This window comes from Narcine bancroftii, chromosome 4 (genome assembly GCF_036971445.1).
Source record: "Narcine bancroftii isolate sNarBan1 chromosome 4, sNarBan1.hap1, whole genome shotgun sequence".
Taxonomy (NCBI): Eukaryota; Metazoa; Chordata; class Chondrichthyes; order Torpediniformes; family Narcinidae; genus Narcine; species Narcine bancroftii.
Genome location: NC_091472.1, coordinates 174,255,040 through 174,279,723, shown reverse-complemented (window position 1 = coordinate 174,279,723; position 24,684 = coordinate 174,255,040). Strand labels below are relative to the sequence as shown.

The following is a 24,684-nucleotide window of genomic DNA, read 5'->3' as shown; positions in this document are numbered from 1 at the left end:
CTTTGCCTTAATGATTTTATAAACATCAGGTCTCCTCTCAGCTGTGCTGTTGAGGTGAGTTGGGGGGGGGGGGGGGGGGTAGGGAGAAACAACCTGCTTCTCCATTCACTCCATATTTCATAGCCTCCTAACCGGGCAACATCCTCTTCTGTTACCTTTTAATAGCCTCCATTTCCTTCCTGTAATGGGGCAACCAGAATTGCACACGTGTATTCTGTGTGCAGCTTAATTTAAGATTTGTATAGCTGCATTTTGATATTCTGCCCCACCCAATGAAGTTAACCTTTGTCATGCTATCGACTTACATGGCATTTTTCAATGAGCTATTGAACCTGGACACCCAGATTCTTTGTGTAGGAAGAGCCCTGCCATTAACTGTATGCAATGCCCTTGCATTTGACCTCCCACAGTGCTACAATTTACATGTCCAGAGTGCTGCTAGCCTTTAGTACTTTAAGAAACCTGAGGTTTCAGAAGCAAGGTTTTCCCATTACTTTTCGACTTGGAGGATAGAATGCAGCCACTGAACAAAAGCTGACTGTATAACCAGTTAAAGCAGCGACTGGAAGTGCATTTTGAAAGTTTCTGCCTCTAATGAGATGGAGGGGGAAAAAAATCCACAATGGGGAAGATGAGAGCACAAGTCTGAAGAGCATAAAATATTGATCAGGGTGTTGCCATGTTCATTGGTTTTAAGTTGCTTTGTAATACTGAGACGAACTAGCCAGCCCATGGTACTTGTGGGAAGGGAGATGGTAGGAATTTTGGGGATTGGTCTGGCAGCTTACATGGTTGAAGTGACTTGGGCATCAATAGAAACTGAAATTGTACTTTAATTTTTTATTGATCTAAAACAATTTTTAATCTGGTAATGGTCAACAATATGTTGAGATTCACCTGTGTTAGAGTGCTGCAAATTGAGCTTTTGTGAAGCTATATGAAAAGATCGTGGTCTCCAGTAAACTGTACTGTGTACAAGAACTGGGAACTTTTAAAGCAGTGGTCTCCTGAATCTTCTGTGGCAGGTATGTTTCAGTCTGGCGTGGATCTATCACACTTGCAGAGCCTCCCTCCAACTCTTCTTGGGCAGACTTTCTACCCTCTTCCAGCAAGTGGACTCCCTCTGTTGAACCCTCGTGCTGCAATCTCTGCAGCACAAATTCAAGCATCTGGAACCCCCCTGCAACACTTGGCCATGATAAGACAAGGTAATAAATTCAATTTGCATTGCACTGAAGCTTCAAATCTCTATCAGTGAAAAACAAATCATTGAAGCTTTCAGTTTGCATGATGGCAGGGTCAGTGTTGGAAGAACAATTTTTTAAATTTGACATCTCATTATTGCATTGAAAACTACTGCATTGACTGAAGACTGGTTGTGCTCTGCTCCATTTGTCAAATCGCATGCAGAATCATCCATCACTGAAGCAATGCCATTTAGAGTTGGTAGCATTTAAATAGCTGCAGACTAATTCCAAATTATGAAGCCTGGAGGTTTTTTATTCTGGGAGGATGCTGGATAGTGGGGTAGTGAATGACTTTATGCCCCATAGAAAGTGGCAGTAGAGCTTTAGATAAAGTGAAAAATAAATGGCATGGTGTTGACATGTTTGCAATGAGGTCAGATATTATTTCAGCTGTCTACTGAAGACGTGAACTCTAGAACTTGTGTGCCTCCAACTATTAATCTTGGAGAGTCCTGAGTCAAGAGTAGAGTCAAGGCTGTGATCTGCAGGTTCTGCTGCTAGTTGTTGGTGGTGAAATGAAACTCTATTCAGGGCTTTTGATGGTACTGTTACAGGGACTCTACTTTTAAAATGATATCATGGAATTTGAATGTAATTATATTTTGGCTCTGTTGGTAAGGTAGATAGTAACTTGCCTGCTCCTGAGTGGGATCAAAGCAGAAAATGTTAGTCACCTGGTCATGGCTTTGGAAATTCTGATGGTGACCCTTGTAGAATGTTGAGTTTGTCCCTGCCTCCAAACATACAGGAGGATTGGATCAGAGTGTGAGCTTTGGCTTTGCGTTGTTCATCTTTAAACATTCCTGGGCAGAATTGAGTGGAGCTGTTAGTTCAGTTGATTCCAAAAATGCAATTAAGGTTTTTGTCAGATTTGTTGTCCCCAATCTAGTCAGGCTTGGTCTGAAATGGATTAAGGCTGAATTTGGGGTAAGTGCTGTTCTTGTCATCCAAGCAACATTACTCAAGAAATGTCAATGGCCCATCCATCTTTAGTTTCTGCTTCAACAACATAATATAATGGGTATATTTGATTGCACTTCTGAATTCGATCTGCATCTTGGTAAATGCAGTCCATGCCTGCATGAAGTGGGGCCCAGACAACTTCCCACACTCCTAGCCAATGTCTCAAAGATTACAGCCACTCCTTATCCTTTATTCACTCAGATTGCTATTGGGTCTCTGCCAACATCTTCCTGGGTGGGTTTGCAGGGGAAATGCTTTGGTTCTTCATCAGTGATAATAAATGGATCAGTTGCACACCGTGGCTACAAGAGTAGATCAGATTGGGGCTCCCATGTTGTGATTCTGCCTGACATCATACAGCCTTTCCACTAGCTGCAAGGTACAAACTTGGAATGATGGAACATATATAATGCCCCCTTGCCTGGATGAGTTTATCTCTAATACTTGTTTGAGAGACATGTTTCATTTTTTTTCTTTCTCAGTGCTGCAGTCACCCAATGCAAGTGGGCAAGGCCCTGGAGCTCACCTCCATCTGAATCAACAGAATTCAACGTTGCAGCCTCTACATCAGAGAAGCGGCTCCCCTGTAAACCTCTCCAAATGGTTTGGCAGTGATGTCCTTCAACAGCCATTGCCATCTATGCCCAGCAAAGTGATCAGTGTGGATGAACTTGAGCTCCATCAGTAGAAATATGGCAATGAAAAGATGGGACAGTTTTAAGGAAATTGAAAGTACTAGGGGATGGCCCTGAACGTGGATTTGTTTCTGTTGCCCAGTGTTTCCTTCCCCCTTGACTGGAGAGAAAGAAACTACTTGGGAGCATAACTACCTGGGGAACAACTCAATCGTAACAGATGAGTGGAGAAAGGTTTGATCAGATTACCTCTGGCAAATGCCTGTCTTGAACATTGGATACTTTTAAGAATCCGGTGAACACTTAAAGCAGCATGAAGTGGGTTTTGAGGAGTTTTACAAAATGCAGGCCACCAAAAGAATTGTATAGACCTTTGTGTACAGAAACATGTGTAAAATAACACTGCTCACATCTGTACATATGCAGTGGATGACTGTACATAACTGCTGGAAGGATAAATGCAATGACTTGTACACCAGTTTTGCTGAAAATTTTGTAATTTTTTTGTGGGATTTTGCAGCATGAATATTTTTAATTTTCAATGCACTACGTGGTTCCTCGGCAGGCCTGTGAACAATGACCAGTCAGTAATAATTAAACAGGCAACTCTGCACTGGGAATGTTGTGTATATACTAGATTTGATTTGATGCTGGGAGCAGGAAATGACAGCAAACACTGTAAACTTTTTTTTGTGGAAAACTAGGTCAGATTAGAACAAGTTTATTGCTATTGGGCTGGGAACCAAGTCTTCAGCATGAAGTTATCCCTGCTCAGTAATTGACCCTGATGTTCATAAAGACTGCTTGGGTTTGATTGGAGTGGGGAGGGAATTGCAGGCATGAAATTAACTTTTTTGCAAAGAGATGGTTGAGTGCTTTGGAGTTGTAAATTTGCTTACCAGTCGGGCATGAAGGCCCTTGGCACCCACACAGACAATATGTTGCCTCTAGTGTTCAGGAAGTAGTGACTTTTTTTGTGCCTTTTTGGTTCTGTGGCTAAAATGCTATTTTTTTTTCTTCCTTCCCCCTCCCAGACTCAATTTGATGTACTGTCCTTTCACACTGTAAAGCTCTGCTTTGCATTGTTCAGTAATGTGACCATGACTGCTGGAATTTGTTGTTTTAGGGAAGGGAAAAGCACAAAGGTGATTTTCAAAATGATAATAAAATATCAATTCAAAGTCGAGTGTTTTCCAATTAATTTGTATGTTTTCCCAAAATACAAGTGAGTTTTGGTGAACAGGTGAGTTTTTGTGTATCAATTTGATGATGGAGCGAAAGCTTTAAATTCTTGTTTACAGTCACCTGTTTAAACTCACCCCACATCATTAGGATCCATCAGGACATTGGACAGTACGTTTGCGTTCATGCCCCTTTGCTTTTAAATCATTATTATCAAATGGAAGCCAGATATGCAGAGCTGTTTCAATAATATTCCTGTGGCTCAAACATAGCTCATTGCCCTGGGACAGATCTCCTCTTCAGTGTTGCTTGTTTTGAGTGAATCCCTCAGTGATTGAGAATGTAAGAGGACATGCTAGGGAAATCAGAAAGGCAAGAAGACATGGAGGGATCTGGCAGGCAGAAGGAAAGAAAAATCCCAAGAGATTCTACAAGATTATTAGGAGTAAAACGGTGGCTTGGGGTACAATTGGTACCATTAAAAATGAACACATGGGTGAGATTTTAAATATTTCTTGGTGTTTGCTGTGTACACTCAAGAATTGAAACCCATGACTTGCTCTGTCCTGAACGATGTACCAAGGAAGTGGTGTTGGTGACATTGGAGTTCATTAAGGTGCACAATCTCCAGAGCCCCAATGAAATGGATCCACAGGCTTGTGGAAAACAAAGAAAATGCAGAGATTTTTGAGTCTTGGCTAAGGTCCTGGAAGACTAGAGGGGAGCTAATTTTTTTTCACTTTTAAGCAGCATGAACAAGAGGCTAATAAGCTTGCTCTCAGTTGTGGGATCGTTGCTTGGTGGGGGGAAAATTGTCAGACAAGATCGACCAACATTGGATCAGCAGGAGTTTGTTGGAGATGGTCAGCATGGCTTTGCACATGGGAGATTGTCTTGTATACCTTTTGAAGCAGTAACCAAGAGGGTTAATGAGGACAGGGTAGAAGATGATCTTCCCCAATCTGTGCAAACCAATACTCGCACCCCATGCAGTTTCTATTTTTTAGATTTGTGACTAATGTCAGAATTTACTTTAACTCCCTGCCTTAAGAATTATTATGGTTGGTCTTCCAAAGGGACATTGCACAAGATTAATGCTTCATTGTACACTAGCCAGTCCAGGATGACCTGCTGTGCGTTTGCTCCATCAACCTATTTGATATTATTTTAGGTTTATTGTCACATTCATTACTGAAAGTGTATACCGAATAATTTTTTAAAACAATGTATTGGTCCTGAAGATCATCCTGCATACACTCCAGAAATTCCTTTCACTCTGTTAGTAATATGACTTGCCCTGTTTCTATAAATAAGTCATCGATGATTGGAGACATGTAATTAAGCATCAACTATAATTTCACTACCACTTGTCACTTCCCAGCTATTCTTCACTATTAACGAGCTCCCCTCGGTCCCTGCCCCTCTGATCCATGTCTCCTGAATTCTTCCTTCTCCCTTCAGGTCCATCTCGTCTTCCCTAACAGGTCTTCTGCAACTCATTACTGCCATCACTACTATCTCACCAGATTCCTGCATCAAGCAACCGGTTTCAACCCTGCATCTCCTTTGGCACCTGCCAATCAACTGTTAACCTTCACCAATCCCCTCTGTCCCTTGTTCAACTGAATTTCTCCAACAGATTGTTTTGTGCCTCTTTATTTTTAATAAATAAAAAAATTACTCAACTGCCAGAATCCTATAAGACATCAAGTATGACTATCTCTGCTAAATTTAAATGATCTCGTCCGAAACTGAGGAAAGCCACAGATTTTGTTTATTTTGGATGTGTATGGCAGAAATCACCCAACTCAGCAGTCATGGCTTCATTGTCATTCTTCTATCTTCACTCTCTCAAATGTCCTTTAATTTCTTTAAATCTTTTTTATGTTGGATTTGATGTGTTTGGGATGGTAAAATAGGGATGTCAAAATTTTACCACAGCCTTTTTCATCTAATTCACTTGAGCAACCAAGTTACTCAGACTTGAGCTTGTTGTTGCTGCCTTTCGTGCTAAACCTCTCTCTATACCTATCTAAATGTATTTGAAAACATTAGTTGTACCAGCTACCACTTCCTCTGGCACCTTGTTCTGTCCATATACTTATCACCCTCTGTAGAAAAGGTGAACTTCAGCTCCCTATTAAATTGTTCCTTTCTCACCTGACATTTGTGTCCTTCAATTTTAGTGTTTTTTTTTCTTCTTCCGCCCCACCCCCTCCCAATGGAGGAAAGTGTTACTATTTACTTATTAAATCCATTGCTGAATTTTTTTGATAATACCTTGGGCTACCCCAAAGCAGCTGAAGGAAAATAAAGTCCCAGGTCATCTCAGCCTCCCATTTTAATTCAAGCCTACCACTCCCATTCCATCCTCATTTATCTTTTCTGCACCCTTTCCAGTTAAATTATATCAGTGGTTCTCAACTTTTGACTTTTGACTTGCATACCTCCTTCAGTAATCTCTTATCTATGGTGCTGTGGTTTTTAAGGGATCACCTAGGTGGTATGTAAATGGAAAGTCAAAGGTTGAGAACCACTGAATTACTTTATCAAATAGCTGTGAACAGAATGAAGCAATATTCCAAGTATGTTCTGTGCAGTCGCAGCATGACATCTCAACTCTTTTATGCATTGGTGAGAATCACATTAGCTTTCCTCAGTGAATTGGGTTCATTGGCCACTTTTGGCTCACTAATCTCATAGGTGTGATCAGAAAAATACATCTTTCCAAAGAGTTATCAGCTTTATCTCACTATTCTTTCACTGCATTTTACTTGAAATTTACTATTAAAACCATTGTTAAATGCCTTACAGTGGTGGGTGGAAAGTTTGAAAACCACTGCTTTAACCATAACTGATTCATTATGTGCAGTTTCATAACTCCAAAGGAAATGGGCCAATGACCATTTTTCTCCAGCAAAATATTTCAGTAACAATTGGGTCTAGAGCAGTGGTTCTCAACCTTCTCACTCCCTTACAAACTAGAGCCCTTATGACCTAGGGATTGCATAGTGTAATGTGTGTTTTGGGGTGGGGGTTGAAAACCATTGGTCTAAACTTTCCCTCCCTCACACCAACAGCCCTCTTGCATTGTGGCCAAGTATTTTAAATGTCACTATTGTAATAGTCTCCATCAACCCCAGCAATGCATTCCAGACAGTTTTTTTTTAACTTGAACATTTCCCCTAAATGTTCCTCCCCTCACCTTAAATGATTGCCTCTAGTATTAGCTATTGTCACCCTATCTATGCCTCTCATAATCTTGTGAAGCTTCGTCACTTCTCATCCTTTGCTTCAGAGAAAATCTCTAGATCTATTAAATTTGCCTTACGAGACCCATTCACCAATCCAGGCAACAACCTGTCACATCCCCTCTGCACCCTCTCCAAAGTTTCCTCATATTGTTCCTGCAATGAGGCAACCAGAAGGCAAGTGCAGGATCTTCAAAATATTCAGATTGAGTTCACAAGGCCAGATGAGATGCACCCTAGGTTACTACAGGAAGCGAGAGGTGGTTGCTGGAGCATTCGCAATGATTTGTGTCCTCCCTGGCTGCAGGGGTGGTACTTGAGATTGGAGAATGGAAAATACCCCCAGAGAGAAATTTTAAAAAAAAATTTGGAGAATACTGGGAATTGGAGCTGTGGTGGGCAAACTATTGAAGAGGATTCTCAGGGACAAGACTTGCAAGCTTTCAGAAAAGCATGCTCTTCTCGCATATTGTCAGCATAACTTTGTAAGGGGGAGGATGTAACTCACAAACCTATTTGAAGAAGTGACAAAAAGACAGTAGATGTGTATATGGATTTTAGTAAGGCATTAGACAAGGTCTCCAATTGTAGATTCAGAAAGTTGAGGCATGTCTTGTGGAACCCTGGCTGTGTGGATTCAGAATTGGCTTACCTGGAAAAAGCAGAGGGTAGTGGTAGACAGAATGTATTCTTCATGGAGTACAATTTTCCAAATATGGTTAGACCACGTGGTCTAGCTTCAGCTTTATCTCACAGCTCTTGAATGCAATCCCCCTCAACTAAAGGAGGTTGACCTACCAGAGCCCACCTTCACTATCTTATCAACTTACAGTCACCTTGAGAGATCTATGGAATTGGATCCCATGGTTCCCCACTTCTTCCACACTGTTTAAAAAATCCTGCCATTAACCATGTAATCTGACTGCCAGTTTCACCTCCAATCTTGGAGTAATCTACAAACTTGCTGACCCATCCTCCTTTGTCCAGGACACACAAAAATCAGAGTGGGGGAGGGGGTTCCGGAACTCCACTGGACACTGACCTCCATGCAGAATACAGTCCATCAACAACTACCCTCTGCTTTCTGCAGGCAAGCCAATTCCAAATCCACACAGCCAACGATTGACTTTCTGAATGAATCGACAACTTACTTCAAGTTGAATAGGTTTGTGAGTTATGACCTGCCCCTCCGAGATGCTGACTATCCATGAGAAGAAAAATGCTTGTCTGAATGCTTGCAAATCTTGACCCTGAGAATCCACTGGAATAGTTTGCCCATAACTGATGCAAAATTCATTAGTCTATAACTCCCAGGATTCTCTTTGTTACTTTTTCTAAAACAAGGGGACTATATTTTCCATTCTTCAATCTCTAGTTCCACCCTTAAGGCCAGAAAGGACACAGAAATCCTTGCAAATGCTTTTAGCAACCTTTTCTCTTGCTTCCTGTAGTAACTTGGGATGTATCTTCTCCTGCACTTGCACTTTGCCATCTTGTACTTTTTTTCCCCCTTGTGAAACGTATCCATGTTACTTTAGTAATCTGCAACTTTCTTTAATCTCTCTCTCTCTTCCCACCCACCCCATCACCCCAATCCTTTTCTTGCAACTTCTGGAAACTTGTAACGGCAAGGATTAATCTGCTTCCTTCTGAATCTTGTACATGGTTCCATATTCTTTAGTTACTTCACAAAGCAGGTACACAATCAAATAGGGTAGTGTTCATTAGCAGATCATAAGTCTTAGCCCAACTGCACAAAAATTTGCTTGGTAGTAATGGATCTGATTGTGTTTCTCTAAAGTTCCCTGAAACATGATAGAATTAATTGCAAGACTGGTGGGAAATAAAACAATCCTCTGAATATACTTCTAAGAAAATGTACATACTATAACCAACACACACAAACAATGCTGTCTCATTCCTCTGCTAAAATGGCAGATGAACATAGTTCAATGTCGGTGCAGGACACTTGCATGAGCACCAGGATTGCACTTTTCACATTAAAAAAAATTTGCACGAGTCAGACAGTATAATTAAGACAAATTGTACAAGATAGGATATGCAGCTTTGACACGTGAAATCCAACAAATTTGATAATGTGCAAGATGGTGCTTTCCTCTTCAATGAACCTCTCTACATTGGAAGAACAACCACAATTTTAAATTGGAATATGAATGTATTTAACTTTCTGGGGAGAAAAAGCTATAAAAACATTATTGCTACTAATTTTATTACTGCCAAAATATTAGGTGCAGTTAATATTCCATTCTGGCACAAGCTGCAATGTCCTAGTAGCCTTTTAATAGCTGAATTATACATTTGAATGTTGAAAGTCAATATCCTTATTTCCAATTATGCAACTATTTTGAACGAAGCAGTTTGAATAAAGGAAGATGTCCAGTCCAGATCATAACTTGTGACGAATTTCATGCACAGTATAATGAAAGTTGATACAAAGATGAAAGGAACGTTGAGGAATGGAAAGCATGCCCCATTTTACTTCTTAACGATCTGAATTACATCCTCATCTTCCATCACATGATCCTTGCCAACCTTCTGTGGATTGTACTTCACAGAGGAACCCCACACTAAAGCACTGGAACAGAAAGCAAAGATTCATTAGAAGAGCACTTCCTCTATCATATAATCTTCATCGACTAATTTGGCCAAAATTAAAGAGGAAGCAGGACTTACTATTTGAATTCTTTAATTAGGTTTTTATGAATTTTCATGCAGAAATCTTCAACTGTAGTTTTTCGGTGTGGTAAAACAACCGGGGAAGTATAATCAGGTAACTGCCCTTTGGGTTTGGTGTAACTGCAACAAAAAATTCCGAATTTAATATCAAAGAATTGCAACAATTCTCACCACCCACCCTCCTCAAATGGTACCTACATTCGAACAAGTTGCAAGTAGTCCCACAACTTTTCCAGGAGATCGTCAAAGTTCCAACGATGATGTGCAGAAATTGGCACACAGTGCGGTATTTTATAAATGACATCTAACTCCTCCAGAGAGATCTGGTCAATTTTGTTTAGAACATAAATGCATGGGATGTACACCCTAAAATAGAGAAAACAGGACACTGAATCTGCATGATAATGGAACTTTCAGCATGGAATTACTTCAACTTAAAAGTCTCAGATTTTTAAAAATTATTTGCTCTTGATTTCCATTTTGTGTGTTTATTGATTTACATTGATTTGAACTTTATATATTGCATGAATAATACAAGTGAACAAAAAGTATAAAATCAGAATGGATCTTAAATTAGAAAATCTTATGATTAAGCTCACTGAACATCAACAAAAGGTATTGCTAATGCAAAAAAAAATCAAAATTTTCAATCAAGTAGACTGATGAATAAGCTCAAAAGATGCAGAGCCACAACAGCTGGCTCCAGCACTCAAAGCAGAGTTGGAATAAAAGGTAGTTATTTGCAATGGTGACTGTGTTTCACTGTGACATGGATTACACTAACAATCTAGAATCAAGAACGCAATCTAAATTTCCACGATATCAAATCGGGGGCTTGTAATACAAATGAAAATGGCACAAATTACTGGAGGATGTTAATAAACTTCCAGATGAACAATTAAGGAACAAATCAAGTTGAGCACGAATTATTTTAAGGTTGGTTGAAAAAGGGAGGTGAGTTATTTATTTAAAGATTATGCCCCCATAGCAAAGAAGAACAAAGGGTTCACCAAGTGCAAGTGCACCAAAAATTAATAGTGCACCATTGAGCAAAAGCCCAGTTAAAAATATTGAACCAAGTATGAAAATGGCACAAACATCAGTGACCAAGATCATCTTGGGTTACAGGAATTCTGATCAAATGATAAAATTGGCAGAGCAATGGCAGCTGGAATTTAATTTTGCTAAGTGTGAGAGGTTAGGATGTGTGCCAAGAATGACAAGAACATGTGTACAAGTCCAAGGATCCTCCAAAGTGAAAAGTAGACAAAGGTGGTGAAGGAGGCAAATAGAACAGTTTTCAGTAGCTGGGGTACAGAATACAAGAGTGGGAGTTTATGGTACAACTTTAGAAAATATTACTCAGGCCAAAACTGGAGTAGTGTGTGCAATTCTGATTACTGAACTATAGGATCACACTGGAAATGTGGAGTGGAGATTCACCAGGATGTTGCGAAGAGTGGAGCATTTCACTCACAAGGAAGTCTGGAAATGATACAAACATTGATGTGTCTTCATAATGAGGAAGAGGAGGACCTAAATGTTTGCAAAAGTGTGAGAAGACAGGATAGATAGTAAGAAACTTTCTGCCTAACAGATTTCAAAAACTAAAGGTCATGACTTTTGGGAAAGGGAGATTTGAGGAAGTGTTTCTTCACCCAGAGGGAATCTGGGACATGCTATCTGAGCGGGTGACCGAAGTGAAAACTCTCAACATTTAAGTAGCACACTGGTGAACGCAGAGTGCTTGTTAATGGAATTAGGAGGTACTTTGATGATCAGAATGGCTGTGGTGGGCTGAAGTGCCTGTTGCTATTCGATCTGACCACGGTGCTAACATTTGGCCTTGGAAAGATAGAACTGAACAGTCGGGAAGTTATGCTAAACATGAACTGAACCTATTTTAAGAACATTATTTAGAGAAATCCATACATTTCTGGTTGCTGTAATAGAGAAGGATACCAAGCCACTGGAGAAGGTGCAGACAAACTGTTGTCAGTGGGATTTGTATGGATAGTCAGCATGGACATTGTGGGGAGAAGAGCCTTTTGTTGAGCTATGAGACTAATGATTTTCACACAGGATTACAGAAATACAAGATTACACATACCAGGAAAGGATGAAGTTCGAGAAAAGGTGACTGAGCAATGACTTTGGTGTCTATGTGGAGTTTGTACATTCTCCCTTTCATCGCATGGATTTCCCCTCATAAGTCCGGATTCCTCCCATGAACCAAAGACATGCTATTTGGCAGGTTAACTAATTAAAACATCATAGCTGGGTTTGGAAATTCAAATATCAGACTGCAGAAAGTGACAAACCTAGCCAAGTCCACATGGGCACCAAATGAAGATACTTGCTAAAGGTACTGCCCCAAGAAGGCAGCCAACATCATGAAGGTTCCCCATCACTCTCATCACAACCTCTTCTCACTGCAGTAGAAGCCTGAAGTCAAGCACTGTGATGTTCAAGAAGTTATTTCCCCCCCCCCCCCACCAACTGCTATCACACTCTTGAATCTTTCTGTACTACCCGAGCCCTGAACCAGAATCAAATGTGTATTTGCAAGGGTGAATTTTTATCTTTTTCTCCCTCCTATTTAATGGCCTCCAGTGATTCAGGTTCCACATCCATCTGGGGTATAAAATTGCAGATTCATCACCCTCAGGGAAAATTATTATTTTTTGCATGATTCTGCCTGCCCCGCATCCCCCACCCCCAAATTGTTTTCCCTCATTTGAAACATGCTCCTTCTTGGAAATGCAGTCCTCTTAGGATCTCAAGCTTCCTCAACATCACCTCCCATTCTAAATTTCAAAAAACATCTTCAGTCATTTATGAGGACAATACTTTCATCGCAGAAATTAGCCAAGTAAATCTCTACCTGGACAGCCTCCAATACCAATGTATCCTTTCTTCAACAAGAGGGCCAAGACAACAGTTCTGATGAAGGGTCTGCTACAATGGTCTGTTTCAATTGACACTGCCTTGTTGAATGTCTCCAGCAATTTCTGCACATTTCACACTTCACTGCTCAGAGTGTTGAGTATAGAAGTTGAGAGGTCATATTGCAGTTGTACATAATGTAGGTGAGGCCCTTTTGGAGCATTGTTTAGTTTTGGTCACCATGCTTCAGTTATCAGGCTGGAGATGATTGAGAAGATTTACGAGGATTTTGCCAGGACTCGGGATCCTGAGCTTTTTGGAGAGATTGAGCAGGCAAGGGATTTATTCCTTGAACCTCAGAATGAGAGGTGATCCTCAAAGAGTGCACAAAATCGTGAGAAGAATACATCAGATGAACACAGAATCTTTTGTCAAGAGTAGGGGAATCAGTGACCATAGGGCACAGGTTTGGTGAAGGGAAAGAAATTTAACAGGAACCTGAGGGTGATTTTTTTTTGAACAGAGGGTGATGTGTGTATGGAACAGGCTGTTCAATGAGGCAGGTACTATTGCAATACTTAAGAAAAAAATTAGACAGATACATGGATAGGATGGGTTTAGAGTATTATAAGCCAAATCCAGGTAGGTGGGACTCGTATTGATGGGACATTTTAGTCAGCATAGGGATGTTGGGCTGAAGGGCCTGCTTCCATGCTAAACAACTCTGACCCACCATTTGCAATTTTTGAATTCCTGACACAACTCTCCAGCTTCTCAATATTTAAGCTCTGAGCACTTTGCAACAAAGGTCAATACCCCGTTGCTTCTTGCACAAGAGCGCCCAAGACCTTCACTTTGCAGCCTCTCCATCTAAATACAGTAAAATCGCCATTATCCAGAATTCAATCAACCAGCAAAGAATTCAAGGAAATAAATAAATTTCAAGTAAATAAGACTGGGTGGATGGACCCTGCAGGTGAGCATGGAGTCTTCGTTGTGCGCATTCTTTTCGCTGTCACCAATTGCATAGAGGTGAGCTGGGTTATCATCGCGAGGAAGGTGCGCCAAGGGCCTCTCTGGGATACATGCATGGAGGAGAGTCGGGTTGTCAGCGCGAGGAAGGTGGTAGAGTGCGTCTAGGGCCTGTCCGGGACACTTGAGTTGGAGCCGGCTGGATGGGGAGGGGAAGATAACAGAGGTGTTGAGACTTCACTGTCAAGATTCAGATTTTAGATCCCGCCCACAGGAGCTATTTGAATAAAGTTTCAATAAAGTTGCATTGGAATAAAATGCATCACTCAGGATGAAGAGTCGCTCGACACTGGGACGACTCTCCCGAAGTATCTCCCTATCCATGGCTAGTAAAAGTTTTTATTAGCATTAGGTATACAGTATTATTAAGGCTTTATCTGTAAACTTGGGGGAGAGGGTTAATTATGATGGCAGCACGGTTAGCGTAGCAGCTAGTGCAACACTATTTCAGAGCCAGAGACTGGGATTCGAATTTAAATATAAATTACAGGAATTACCTGATTAAAGAGAATTTTACATAATTAAAGACTAAATAATATTGATTTTTTTCAAATTACAGAAAGCTAATAAGCTGAACATGCACAAGATCCTTGGAGGGGAGACTGCCTAGGAACGCCAGTGCTGTAGGTTTCTGTGAGGGGTCCTTGGACAAATGGCAACTCTCTGCTTTACAGTATACAAAAGTTAAATAATTTCATGGATGTTACATTCTAAATCTAGTATTACATCACAATAATGGAACCTTTCCCTTTATTTTGCACTGTCTTTTGTCTCTTAAATGATATATTCTTAATGCAGGTATTGTGGCGGCGCACATCTTCATGGCGAACCAGTCCCGTTTGTATCGCCACGTGGCAGGGCAGCCATGGGGAAATGGCGTCGTCAGAGGTTTCTCTCTGATTCCAGCATCCCTTCCAGCGCGCACCCTGGGCAGCGATTATGACATCACAATGCACCAGGTGACTGAGCTCCTGCTGCCCTTAAAGGGGCATGCTGAATTTGAATAAGAAGTCGTTAATGACCCTCAACGTGGTGGTTGTGTCTCTCTCACTACTCACACCACCACAGTGTATTAGTTAGATATTGGAAGAATGGGTCTCAGTCACCCGGAAAATTTGCTTATCTGACATCCACAATCCCCATAGGCACCAGATAATGGGGATTCAATTCAGGGGCTCCACCTGATGCAGGTGCCCATGCAGAACACTTACCGATTGCCCTCAACGACATCAATCAGGTCATCTGCTGTTGAATCACTGCGTAGTGTGATGTCAGCATTGTGGATTTTGTATTCAGCTAGGATACTTTTCACAGTTTCCATGTCCAACTCGGACTGCACACACTGTATAGAGCGAAAAAAATAGTAAGAGAAATATAAAAATGTAACAAAAACCATTTACTGTGATAAAGCCAGTGCAAATGATAAGAGTTGTGCATCAGATGAAACATCAGATCCAGCTCATTCCATAGCCAGAATATGGTTGCAGGTTTGTGCTACCTTTTCATTGGAAAGTTCTTAGCTGGTGTTGCTATTTTAGCCTCTTTTTTTTAACCTCAATGACACAACTGAAAATTTAATCAACTCGGTATCTGGAAAAATCAGATTATTTAGTGTAATAAGTGGAATAGGAAGAATCAAGGCTATGCATAAAAAAGAACTGGTTGATCCCATAAACTTGTGTGCTGTGTCCTTCTTGACCACAATCATTGAGAAACTCAAGATGAACATACTTTGCATTCAGGATTCTTGAATAAAAGAACCAGTCATAGGTTAATTCTCATCTCCAAAATTTTATCCACATCCAAGAACTTCTCTGATGTGCCCACATTGTTTAAACTTCTTGTTATTTGAACAATTATCACCACCCAAGACAGGACAGCAAAATGATAGCGACTAGAATGCTCTAGGAGGGCGAAAGGAGATGCAAGATCTATACATTTATCTTGCGGATGTCAACAGCAATTCTGTGGTTATCGTCATAGTTACAGAGTTGTGCAGCATGGAAACAGGCCCTTCAGCCCATTTCTTCCATTCTATCCACCAGACTTATTTTCCTACATTTGGCCTCTAACACTTTCCTGTAAATATACCTGCCATAAATGCCCTCATTGTACCATCCGATCATTTCTTTTGACGGCTCTTTCCACATACTTCAAATTGGAGGCATCTTATTTTTATGAGAGGAGGGAGGAGAAAGTATGTGTGTTTGGTTGTCCGTTGGGGTGCTAGAGAATATGTGGTGTGGTTATAAAGAGATTCACAGGTATAATGCAGAACACACATCGCTTATCTCTGCAAGGTGGTAACATTCAAAGTTCCCACACCAGCATTCAAATAGGGACACAGCATTAAGTTTGCAGGACCAACCATGTAACTTTTGATTGAAAAAAGACGGCTTAGTAACCATCTTGACAAATACCAACTCTAAATGAAGTCAGGATCCTGTGGAGCTAAAACAGCAAAGCAAAGAAAAGATAGGAGGATAGGAGGAATGATTCACCACAAACACACAAGGATTCTGAAACATTCTATAGAAATGTGAACAGAAAAAGGGTCAAGAGAAGAGGGCCTTTCAGGAACAAAAAAATGGAAATCTCATGGAAGCAGAGGTCATGGCTGAGAATCCAAACAGCTTTGGATAATCTCAGCAAATGAAAATGCAGCTGACAAACCACATGGCTAAGAATTGCTCAGATACTAGAAGGGTTGGTTCCAGTTAAAGTGGGTAAATCCCCTGATCCCGATGGGGTGCATTTAAGGGGAGAAAGGGAGGACAATGTGGTGACCCTTGCCAGAATTTTACAAACATCTTCAGGTACAGGAAAAGTGCTCAAGGACTGGAAAATTCCAAATGTTCCCAAAAAAGTATTCAGTGTAATGGAGCAATTGCAGGCTATGAACTGCACCTCAGTGAGTTTAAACTTAAATGGTGAAGAAAGTTAAAGAAAGATTAATTAGGACTAGATGAACAGTCACTTTGACAAGAATGAATGAGAGAAAGCACCGAACTTGCAAAATCATGTTCAACTAACCAGAGATTGGGCATTGGCAACATACAGAAAAAAAAATTGTCCAACAGGAAACAGTAGTGGGTGCAAAAGTTGCAATTTGTACGATACACAAACCTTGAAAGGATAGACTGATAAAATGAGCAAACATATGGCGGATGACATTTAAGGTACAGAAATGTGAACTGTTACATTTTGACAGGAAGAATCAGTTGACACAATATAAACTTGAGCAGAGATTCCAAGGGTATATGTGCACAGATCATTTAAAACGGAAAAGGTTGAGAAGCCATGAGAAAATTTTGCAAAGTACTGATATGACAGCAAGTGCATCCTGACCTGGGAAAGATGTGAAGGCCTTACAGAGGATGCAGAAGAGATTGACTAGAATGTTTCCAGGCTTATAGGATTTTAGTTATGCGAGGAAAGGGACACATGGGCCAAAATGGGATTAGTTTAGGAAAGCAGCTTGGTCAGTATCGGAAGAATTGGACCAAAGGCTGTTTTTGTGCTGTAATAATGAAGACTCTGAATCAATTTCCCAAGCATTCACATGCTAAATATCACACCACAAAATTTAAAGACCAAATATTTGAGGCGGCACAGTTGGTAGTTAGCGGAACGCCGTTACAGCGCAGGCGATCGGGACCAAGGTTTGAATCCCGTGCTGTCTGTAAGGAGTTTGTACATTCTCCCCATTTGTGCGTGGGTTTTCCCCAGGGACTCCATTTCCTCACATTTTTTGAAACGTAACGGGGTTGTAGGTTAATTGGATGTAATTGGGTGGCACCAAACGGCCTGCTACCATGCTGCATGTCTAAATTTATTTAAAAAATTAAACATTTAAATTAAAAAAAATATTCAATACTCCAAGCCAGCAGGGAAGCACAACCACAACCAACACTAAAAAGCTGCTTTTGTTGATATCCAGTGAGGTACTACTGGACCCACCAGCACAATTAAAATTTGTTCACAGGCTCATTCAATTTTAATCTAATGTCAACCATTTCAATCCATTTTTTTCCACTTACCGTGGATGTCAGATTAATGCCTCCCTTGTCCTTCTTCCTGAACCCAATGTTGGGAGGCTGCTTGTTCAACCGGATTCCAAACCCTTCCACTTCATTCTCAATTATCTTCTTATGTACCAGAGGCTTCAGCACATCAAGGACAATCAGGATGAGATTGCAGGTTCGAGCCACTGAGACACAGGAAGGAAGCCAGACATTGATCAAATTTACTAAATTTACCTAAAAAGAAACTGAAGTCCATATTTACCATACACAAGAGAATTAATGGTTACTGGGACCCTCATTCTCCACATAAGATGGGTTGGGATACATAATGAAGTGCTCAGAGCAGTTTTTTTTTTAACTCAAAAATGGTCTTGATATTTAATCATACACTGAAACCAGCAACTTACCTGCAATAACCTGCCGCCCACGGCCTTTACCATCTTTGGCTCCTTCAATGATACCTGGAAGGTCGAGTAACTGAGCAGGAATATAAACACATTTAAATGGCAAGCCTTCTTTAAAAAAACTGAAATACGGCACAAAATCGGGTAAAGAGCTCTCTCAAAGTCTATCACATTGTCTTCCACCATTAAGACCGAAGCAGAGAGGGCAGCACGATACTATTACAGCACCAGCGGCCCGGCTTCAAATCCTGCGCTCTCTGCAAGAGGTCTGTTTGCATGGGTTTCCTCCAGTGCTTAGGTTTTTTTCTCATCCTTTAAAAAAACATGCAGGGATTGTAGGTTAATTGGTTTCTTTGTGGGGAAAGGGCTTGTCGGCCAAAAGGACCTATTACCATACTGCATGACTAAATCAAAAATTTAATTTTAAATTGTTTCCACTGGCAGGTGAGCTGAAAATCCACGGACATAGCCTCAAGATTCAGGGGAGTAGATTTAAGACTGATGAGGAGGAGCTGCTTGTCCCGGAGAGTAGTGGATTTGTGGAAGTGGCTGCCAATGAAGTAGTGGAGGCTGCCTCATTCACCGTATCGAAGAGAGAGTTTTAAATAGTTGGGGAATTAGGGTGAGTAAGTGGAGATGGGTCCACCATCAGTTCTATCATCTTATTGAATGGCAGAACCAGCTTGATAGGCCAGATGGGCGACTCAACAGGCCAGATGGCCGATCCCTGATACTATTTCTGAAGTTCATTCCAATACGCTGTCTCTTCGTAGCATCTCTCTTTCCAGGCAACACAGATTCCAAGACCATCATTCCTTGGTTATCAGTTATCTGTCAATTCAACAACCTGCTTGGGTTCTGCACAAACTTTTAAACAGCTTTACACAATGCATTTATGCAACAACTTTACTGAACTTTCCCTCCAACATTGCTGCTACCACCAGAGAGATAAAAAGCTTCATTTTCTGGAGGTAATGAATGTCATCATAGCTAAGCATTAAACTTAAGCTCCTCAAACACACCAAAGGGTAAAATGGACTAACTTGCTATAATACCAAGCAAACAAATTACCATGGTATATACTCATGTAAAAGTAAAGTTATTAAAGACCACTTTTTAAACATTAAATTTATGTGGTTCACTATTACATGAATACCACTTGTGACTCCAGAAAGTATCTGTGTTGTTTGAGGCTCTAAAGGCCAGGTGGCCGGAGCCGAGATGAGAGTCTGCAGTTGAGGCATCAGAACTCCAAAGGCCAGGCGACCTGGGCCTCGATGAGAGTCCACAGTCAAAGCTTCGAGAGCACCAATGGCCGGGTATCTGGGGCCTAGAAGAGTCCGCGGTCGAGGTGTCGGAAGGACCGATGGCCGGGGCCTAGTCCTTAGTCGAGGTGTCGGAAGGGCCGATGGCCGGATGGCTGGGCCCTATACAAGAGTCCACGGACAAGGCTTTGAAAGCACCAATGATCAGGTGGCCGAGGCCTAGATAAGAGACCACAGGTGATGCGGTGGAAGATCCAATAGCGTGGGCCTAGATGAAAGTCTGCAGCCGAAGCATCGGCAGTTTCAATGGCCAGGTGGCTGGGGTGTAAACAAGAGTCCATGGTCGAGGTGTCGGCAGCTCCAATTGCTGAGCATACAGAATCTCGTCAAGAGTCCATGGTCGAGGCTTTGGAAGTTCTGATCGCCGGGTATCCGGGGCCTAGACAAGAGAACATGATCGAGGCACGGGGAGCTCCAATAACCAGGTGGCCGGGGCCTAGACAAGAGTTCGCGGTTGAGTCATTGGCAACTCTGATGGCCAGGCGGCTGGGGCCTAGATGAGTCTATGGTCGAGGCATTAGGGGCTCTGATGGCCAGGAGCCTGGGGCCTGGACAAAATTCCATGGTGGAGGCATTGAGAGCTCCAGTGGCCAGGGCCTAGACAAATGTCCTTCGTTGAGACATTGACAGGTCTGATGGCTAGGTGGCTGGGGCTTATACAAGAGTCCATAGTTGAGAAGTTGGGAGCTCTGATGCCCAGGGCCTAGACAAGAGACCACAGTAGAGGCATTAGGAGCTCCAATGGCCGGGTGGCCAGGGCCTTGACTGGAGTCCACAGTTGAGGCGTTGGGAGCCCTGATGGGCAGGTGATCAGAGCCAGAAATGGAGGGGAGGGGTCGACTTTTTACATATGTAAAATATCAAATTGTTGAGCTAAAAATAGTGGAGACGACTTTTACATGGTACTGCATCAAATTTTTACACGAGTATAAATGATACTTGTTTTTAAAACTTAATGTGCATAATTATGATTACCCAAATGGGTTTCTACATCATACCTGTATTTTGGCACCTTTATACCGAATCACCCCTGGTACTGTGGTCAATGTAGTAAACTCATAGGCCGCAACCTCAGAATACACTCCAGCTAGGTTACTTAGCAATGTTGACTTCCCAACAGAAGGGAAACCCACAAATCCAATCCGCGCATCACCAGTCTTTGCAACATCAAACCCTGGCACCCACAAGAGAAGGTTAGGGGGGTGGGAGAAAAAAAAAACAATCAGTAAATTCACATCAGCATAAAAATTCAATTATTAAAAAACATATTTTAAGGCTGTGCTGATGTATTGATAGGCATGGTCAACTTTTCACCAAGAAGTGTCTGACAAGAGAAGAGATCCATATTTTTTCCAGGGTGTTTTGTTGTGGTGAGTGAGGCAGATTAATAGAGGACATTTGTTGTACAGATGTTGAGTGCAAGGTTCATCCTCTTATAGGTTTCAATTAAAACATCAATGGCAGCTTGGAACTCAGGCTCTGAGTATGCAAGGGTGTCACATTGATCAGAATTTTCTATGGGATATCTCCACTTATAATTCCAAGAGGTGAAAATCTTAATGCAAGTCGTATATCTGATCTGCTGGCCCAGTTTATAAAATAAATAAAGATGACATTAGCTGAGGCATCACACTTTCTTTTCAAATTTCATTTTGTTTTCCCTCAGCTCAACTCATAAATCATTGGGGTAAACAGTGAATGATGATGAGGACAGGAAAAATACTTGGTGAAATTGAATGTAGCTGAATGTACTTTTGCAAAGCACTCAACACAAGAGCAATATCTATACTGATAAATAGATGGGCTGAACACAAACACATCAGAATTTGCTTTCTCTTTTTGAAATCTGTTCCTTTTCAATGAACCATTTTTGTTCAGTTTCAGTGAAATTGAAATCTTGCCCAGATAGTTGGAGGTATATCAGATTATGAGAGGCATAGATAGGGTGGACAGCCAAGGGCAACAACAGCAGGTGACAGAGGACACCTGCTTAAGGTGAGTGGTGAAAAGTTCAGTGGAGCCATCAAGGGCAGGTTTACTTTTTTTTGTTTTTACACAGAGAATGGTGGGTGCTTGGAACACATTGCTGGGGGTGGTGGTGGAGGCTGGTACAATAGAGGATTAAGGGTAGGGAAGAGTTAGATTGCTGTGGAGTAACATTGTGGGCCAAAGGTCTGTTCTGTGCTGTAATGTATATTCTAATTTGTACCACAAAAATACTGTACCAGGCAATGGTCATTTCCATCAGAGTCTTACAGGCTATTCTTGACATTCAATGATATTACCTTTACCTAATCCTCTACCATCAAATATCTCAGCAGTCACAAATAAATCAGAAATTTAATTGGATCAGCTTTGAATGTACTGTAGCTAGCAATAGAGAGTCAGAAGTTGAGTGTCCATCAGCAAGTGATTCAACTACCAAAGCCAAAACCATTCACCATCTTCAAGACACAGGTCAGGGCATAACTACATGTACTTTATTTGCCTAGAGGAGTGGAGCATTAACACTATCTAGAAATAAGCAACCAAACGGATTAGCAACCCATCCTAAATCTTCTTTCCCATGGAAAATCTCTCTGTAGTACCAGTCTCAGCCCATTCCAACTACATTATCACTTTTTGTTTAAATTTCCCTGCACTAATTTCATGGCTTTGTATAATAGTTCACATTGACTGAGTCACTTCCAGTTGCCAATGCCCATTGCTTCTTGGTGAACTGCCAGTATTCAGCTCTCCCAGGTGAAGTCTGGACTCATGTAGATTTGCCTCAAATTCAGCACATATTGGATTATGTTCCTTTCACAATCCATTCATTTGGATAGGGATTTCTAACCGATAGGTTTTTTGAATGTCTTTCATTATTTCCTTCCATTAATTTTTTTTTAGAATTTAAAATAAACAATTTAAGGCGTGTGTTTATCATTGCCCTTGCTGAGCTCCAATAGCTCCACTAAATATAAAATTCCCACGCCTTGATTTTGAATCTCCCATTCCATCATTAATCTTTGCTCCACTATTTTTGCTAGTATAATCGTCTTTGAAAATTCCCTCCCTCGTCATCATATCATCTGTTTCCAAGGCCTTTCCAACACAATTCTCTTGAATTATATTGCCTTGCTCCTCATGATCCCTGGGATTCAGGGAGTACCCCGAAGAATAGATGATGGCTTTGAAAGCATTCATCTTCACAAATAGCTTGTCAACATCAATGTGTGGACATTCCAAATGTGAACAAATTAGCAATGTGCTCATTTGCTTTCTCAGATATTCCAAAATAACTCCAGTACCTTCACCGGGTCCTCCTCCACCTCCTCCTTTAGGAGCAATAAGTTCTCGGCGTAGTTTGGCCAGACGGGCTTTCAGCAGTCCCAAGTGATGAGCCGTTGCTTTGTTTTTCTGTGTCCTGGCCATCTGATCAAGAAAGCAAGAGATTTAGAGAAATACTGCAATACATCCATCCAGCTTGCCACCCCTTCCATCTCCATTCACAGAGCTATCCCCTTCCCCCATCACTTCTCAATTTTTTTCTCATGTCCTCCTGACCTCTTGTCTGTAACCCTGTGCTCCTCCCCTTTGCCCTCCCCCAATCATTTTATTCAGACACCTGCCTGCTTTTTGCTCACACCTTAATGAAGGCCTCAGGCTTAAAACGTTGGTTATTTATCTTTATATTTCCTTCATAAAGAATGCTGTGACTTGCTGAGTTTCTTCATCAGTTTTGTGAAAACTACAATCACAGCATCTGTAGATTTTCTTGTTTAACTTCATACCACCACATCCTATGGTTTTTATTACCAATGCATCATGCCATGTATTAAATGGTAGCTTTGCAGTCAACACTGAACCTTGTTAATGTCATCCCATAGAAAGATCACCACCCTATCCAAAGTAGAACTTAATTTATAGGAAGGTTGGAGCTTACCTTGCACGTCGGTGTACAAGACTGAACTTGAACCTTAAAGATGTCACCCCAAAAATCAGGGGTCGTCTTGTACAACAAGTATAAAATCTGAACTTTAATATCCTGTGGTTTAGAGTGTCTCCCATGGCAATGGAAAACAGCATAAAACACTCAGATAACTCCTACGGTCCTACCATTAAATTTTTCTACTGAATCTTACATTTGGGAAGCAGGATTGATAGTAATGTTATTTTTAAACATACCTTAAATTAATAGCACAGCAAATGAAGCTAACAGTCATCATGTGCAACAGCTGTAGAATAGTAAACAATAAGCCATGGTCCCAGGGTACGTTCTGTTTACACTGCCTCGTCAGGACAATCATAATAAATCCACATTACGTTACACCAGTTGAGAACATTTGGTGCATATTATGGTCGGTAATTGACAGTATTTTGCCATTACTAACTATGCAGTAGTTACATTCTCCAAACTCAAAAGTCTGCAGTGCTAAGTTAAATAGTTATGCCATATGAAATCAATTTCGTTCTTCTGATTGATCTTAAAGACAAATTCAAAACCACAGTGCCAACAATCTTCAGAAATTGTACCATGCAACACTTTATTCTTCAAATAATCTCTCCACTTACTGAAAACAAAAACATTAAATGCAGGCAATATGATGCCATATTCAGTTAGGTTCTGCCTTGTCATGAGCACCATACCTCTGAAATTCAACTTTCTGGTCCATACTTTAATAAGTTTGTCAGAAAGTCTGAAACTAAACACGACTGAGTCATGGATGAGTTCAATGCTGCTTGATTACAATATTGACAATTTCCACTGTGAATAAGTTAAGCAGTCATTTGTGAAAGCAAATTTGTCCAGTTTATTGTGGACAGAACAAGTGGCAATTTTTCACTTAATTGAATAAATTTCATTGCAACTGTATCAGAACATGTGGGCTAGGAGCACTGGAGCATGGATGATGTTGGAGCCCTCTCCCTTAGCCAAGTCCAGTGCTTTCAGCCACTTTGTGGTGTCTCATCCAGCAAATCAAATCAGATGAGCAGTTATTTCTTCCACAGCAACAATTTCAGAAGTACAAGAGGCACCATTCATTTCACACTTTT

The 24,684-nt window shown here is 41.0% G+C and overlaps 2 protein-coding genes across 13 annotated transcripts in view; one reads left to right on the top strand and one right to left on the bottom strand.

Moving 5' to 3' along the window:
* The window catches only part of eif4enif1 (eukaryotic translation initiation factor 4E nuclear import factor 1), an 85,488-nt gene extending 81,462 nt beyond the window's left edge, over positions 1-4,026 (top strand). For 10 of the 11 annotated variants that reach the window (XM_069933089.1, XM_069933090.1, XM_069933080.1 and 7 more), the window contains 2 exons: positions 1,026-1,208; positions 2,693-4,026. In XM_069933089.1, the coding sequence (XP_069789190.1) occupies positions 1,026-1,208; positions 2,693-2,898 (389 nt within the window). In that variant the 3' untranslated portion in view covers positions 2,899-4,026. The remainder of the gene's footprint in view (positions 1-1,025; positions 1,209-2,692) is intronic. The other variant, XM_069933087.1, reaches the window with a different exon arrangement.
* Positions 4,027-7,821: 3,795 nt separating this feature from the next.
* Positions 7,822-24,684, bottom strand: part of drg1 (developmentally regulated GTP binding protein 1) — a 17,940-nt gene continuing 1,077 nt past the window's right edge. For both annotated transcript variants that reach the window (XM_069933109.1, XM_069933110.1), the window contains exons 2-9: positions 22,938-23,061; positions 20,646-20,821; positions 18,326-18,395; positions 17,934-18,103; positions 15,105-15,235; positions 10,174-10,341; positions 9,973-10,095; positions 7,822-9,874 (exon numbers count right to left, since the gene is read on the bottom strand). In XM_069933109.1, the coding sequence (XP_069789210.1) occupies positions 9,775-9,874; positions 9,973-10,095; positions 10,174-10,341; positions 15,105-15,235; positions 17,934-18,103; positions 18,326-18,395; positions 20,646-20,821; positions 22,938-23,061 (1,062 nt within the window). In that variant the 3' untranslated portion in view covers positions 7,822-9,774. The remainder of the gene's footprint in view (positions 9,875-9,972; positions 10,096-10,173; positions 10,342-15,104; positions 15,236-17,933; positions 18,104-18,325; positions 18,396-20,645; positions 20,822-22,937; positions 23,062-24,684) is intronic.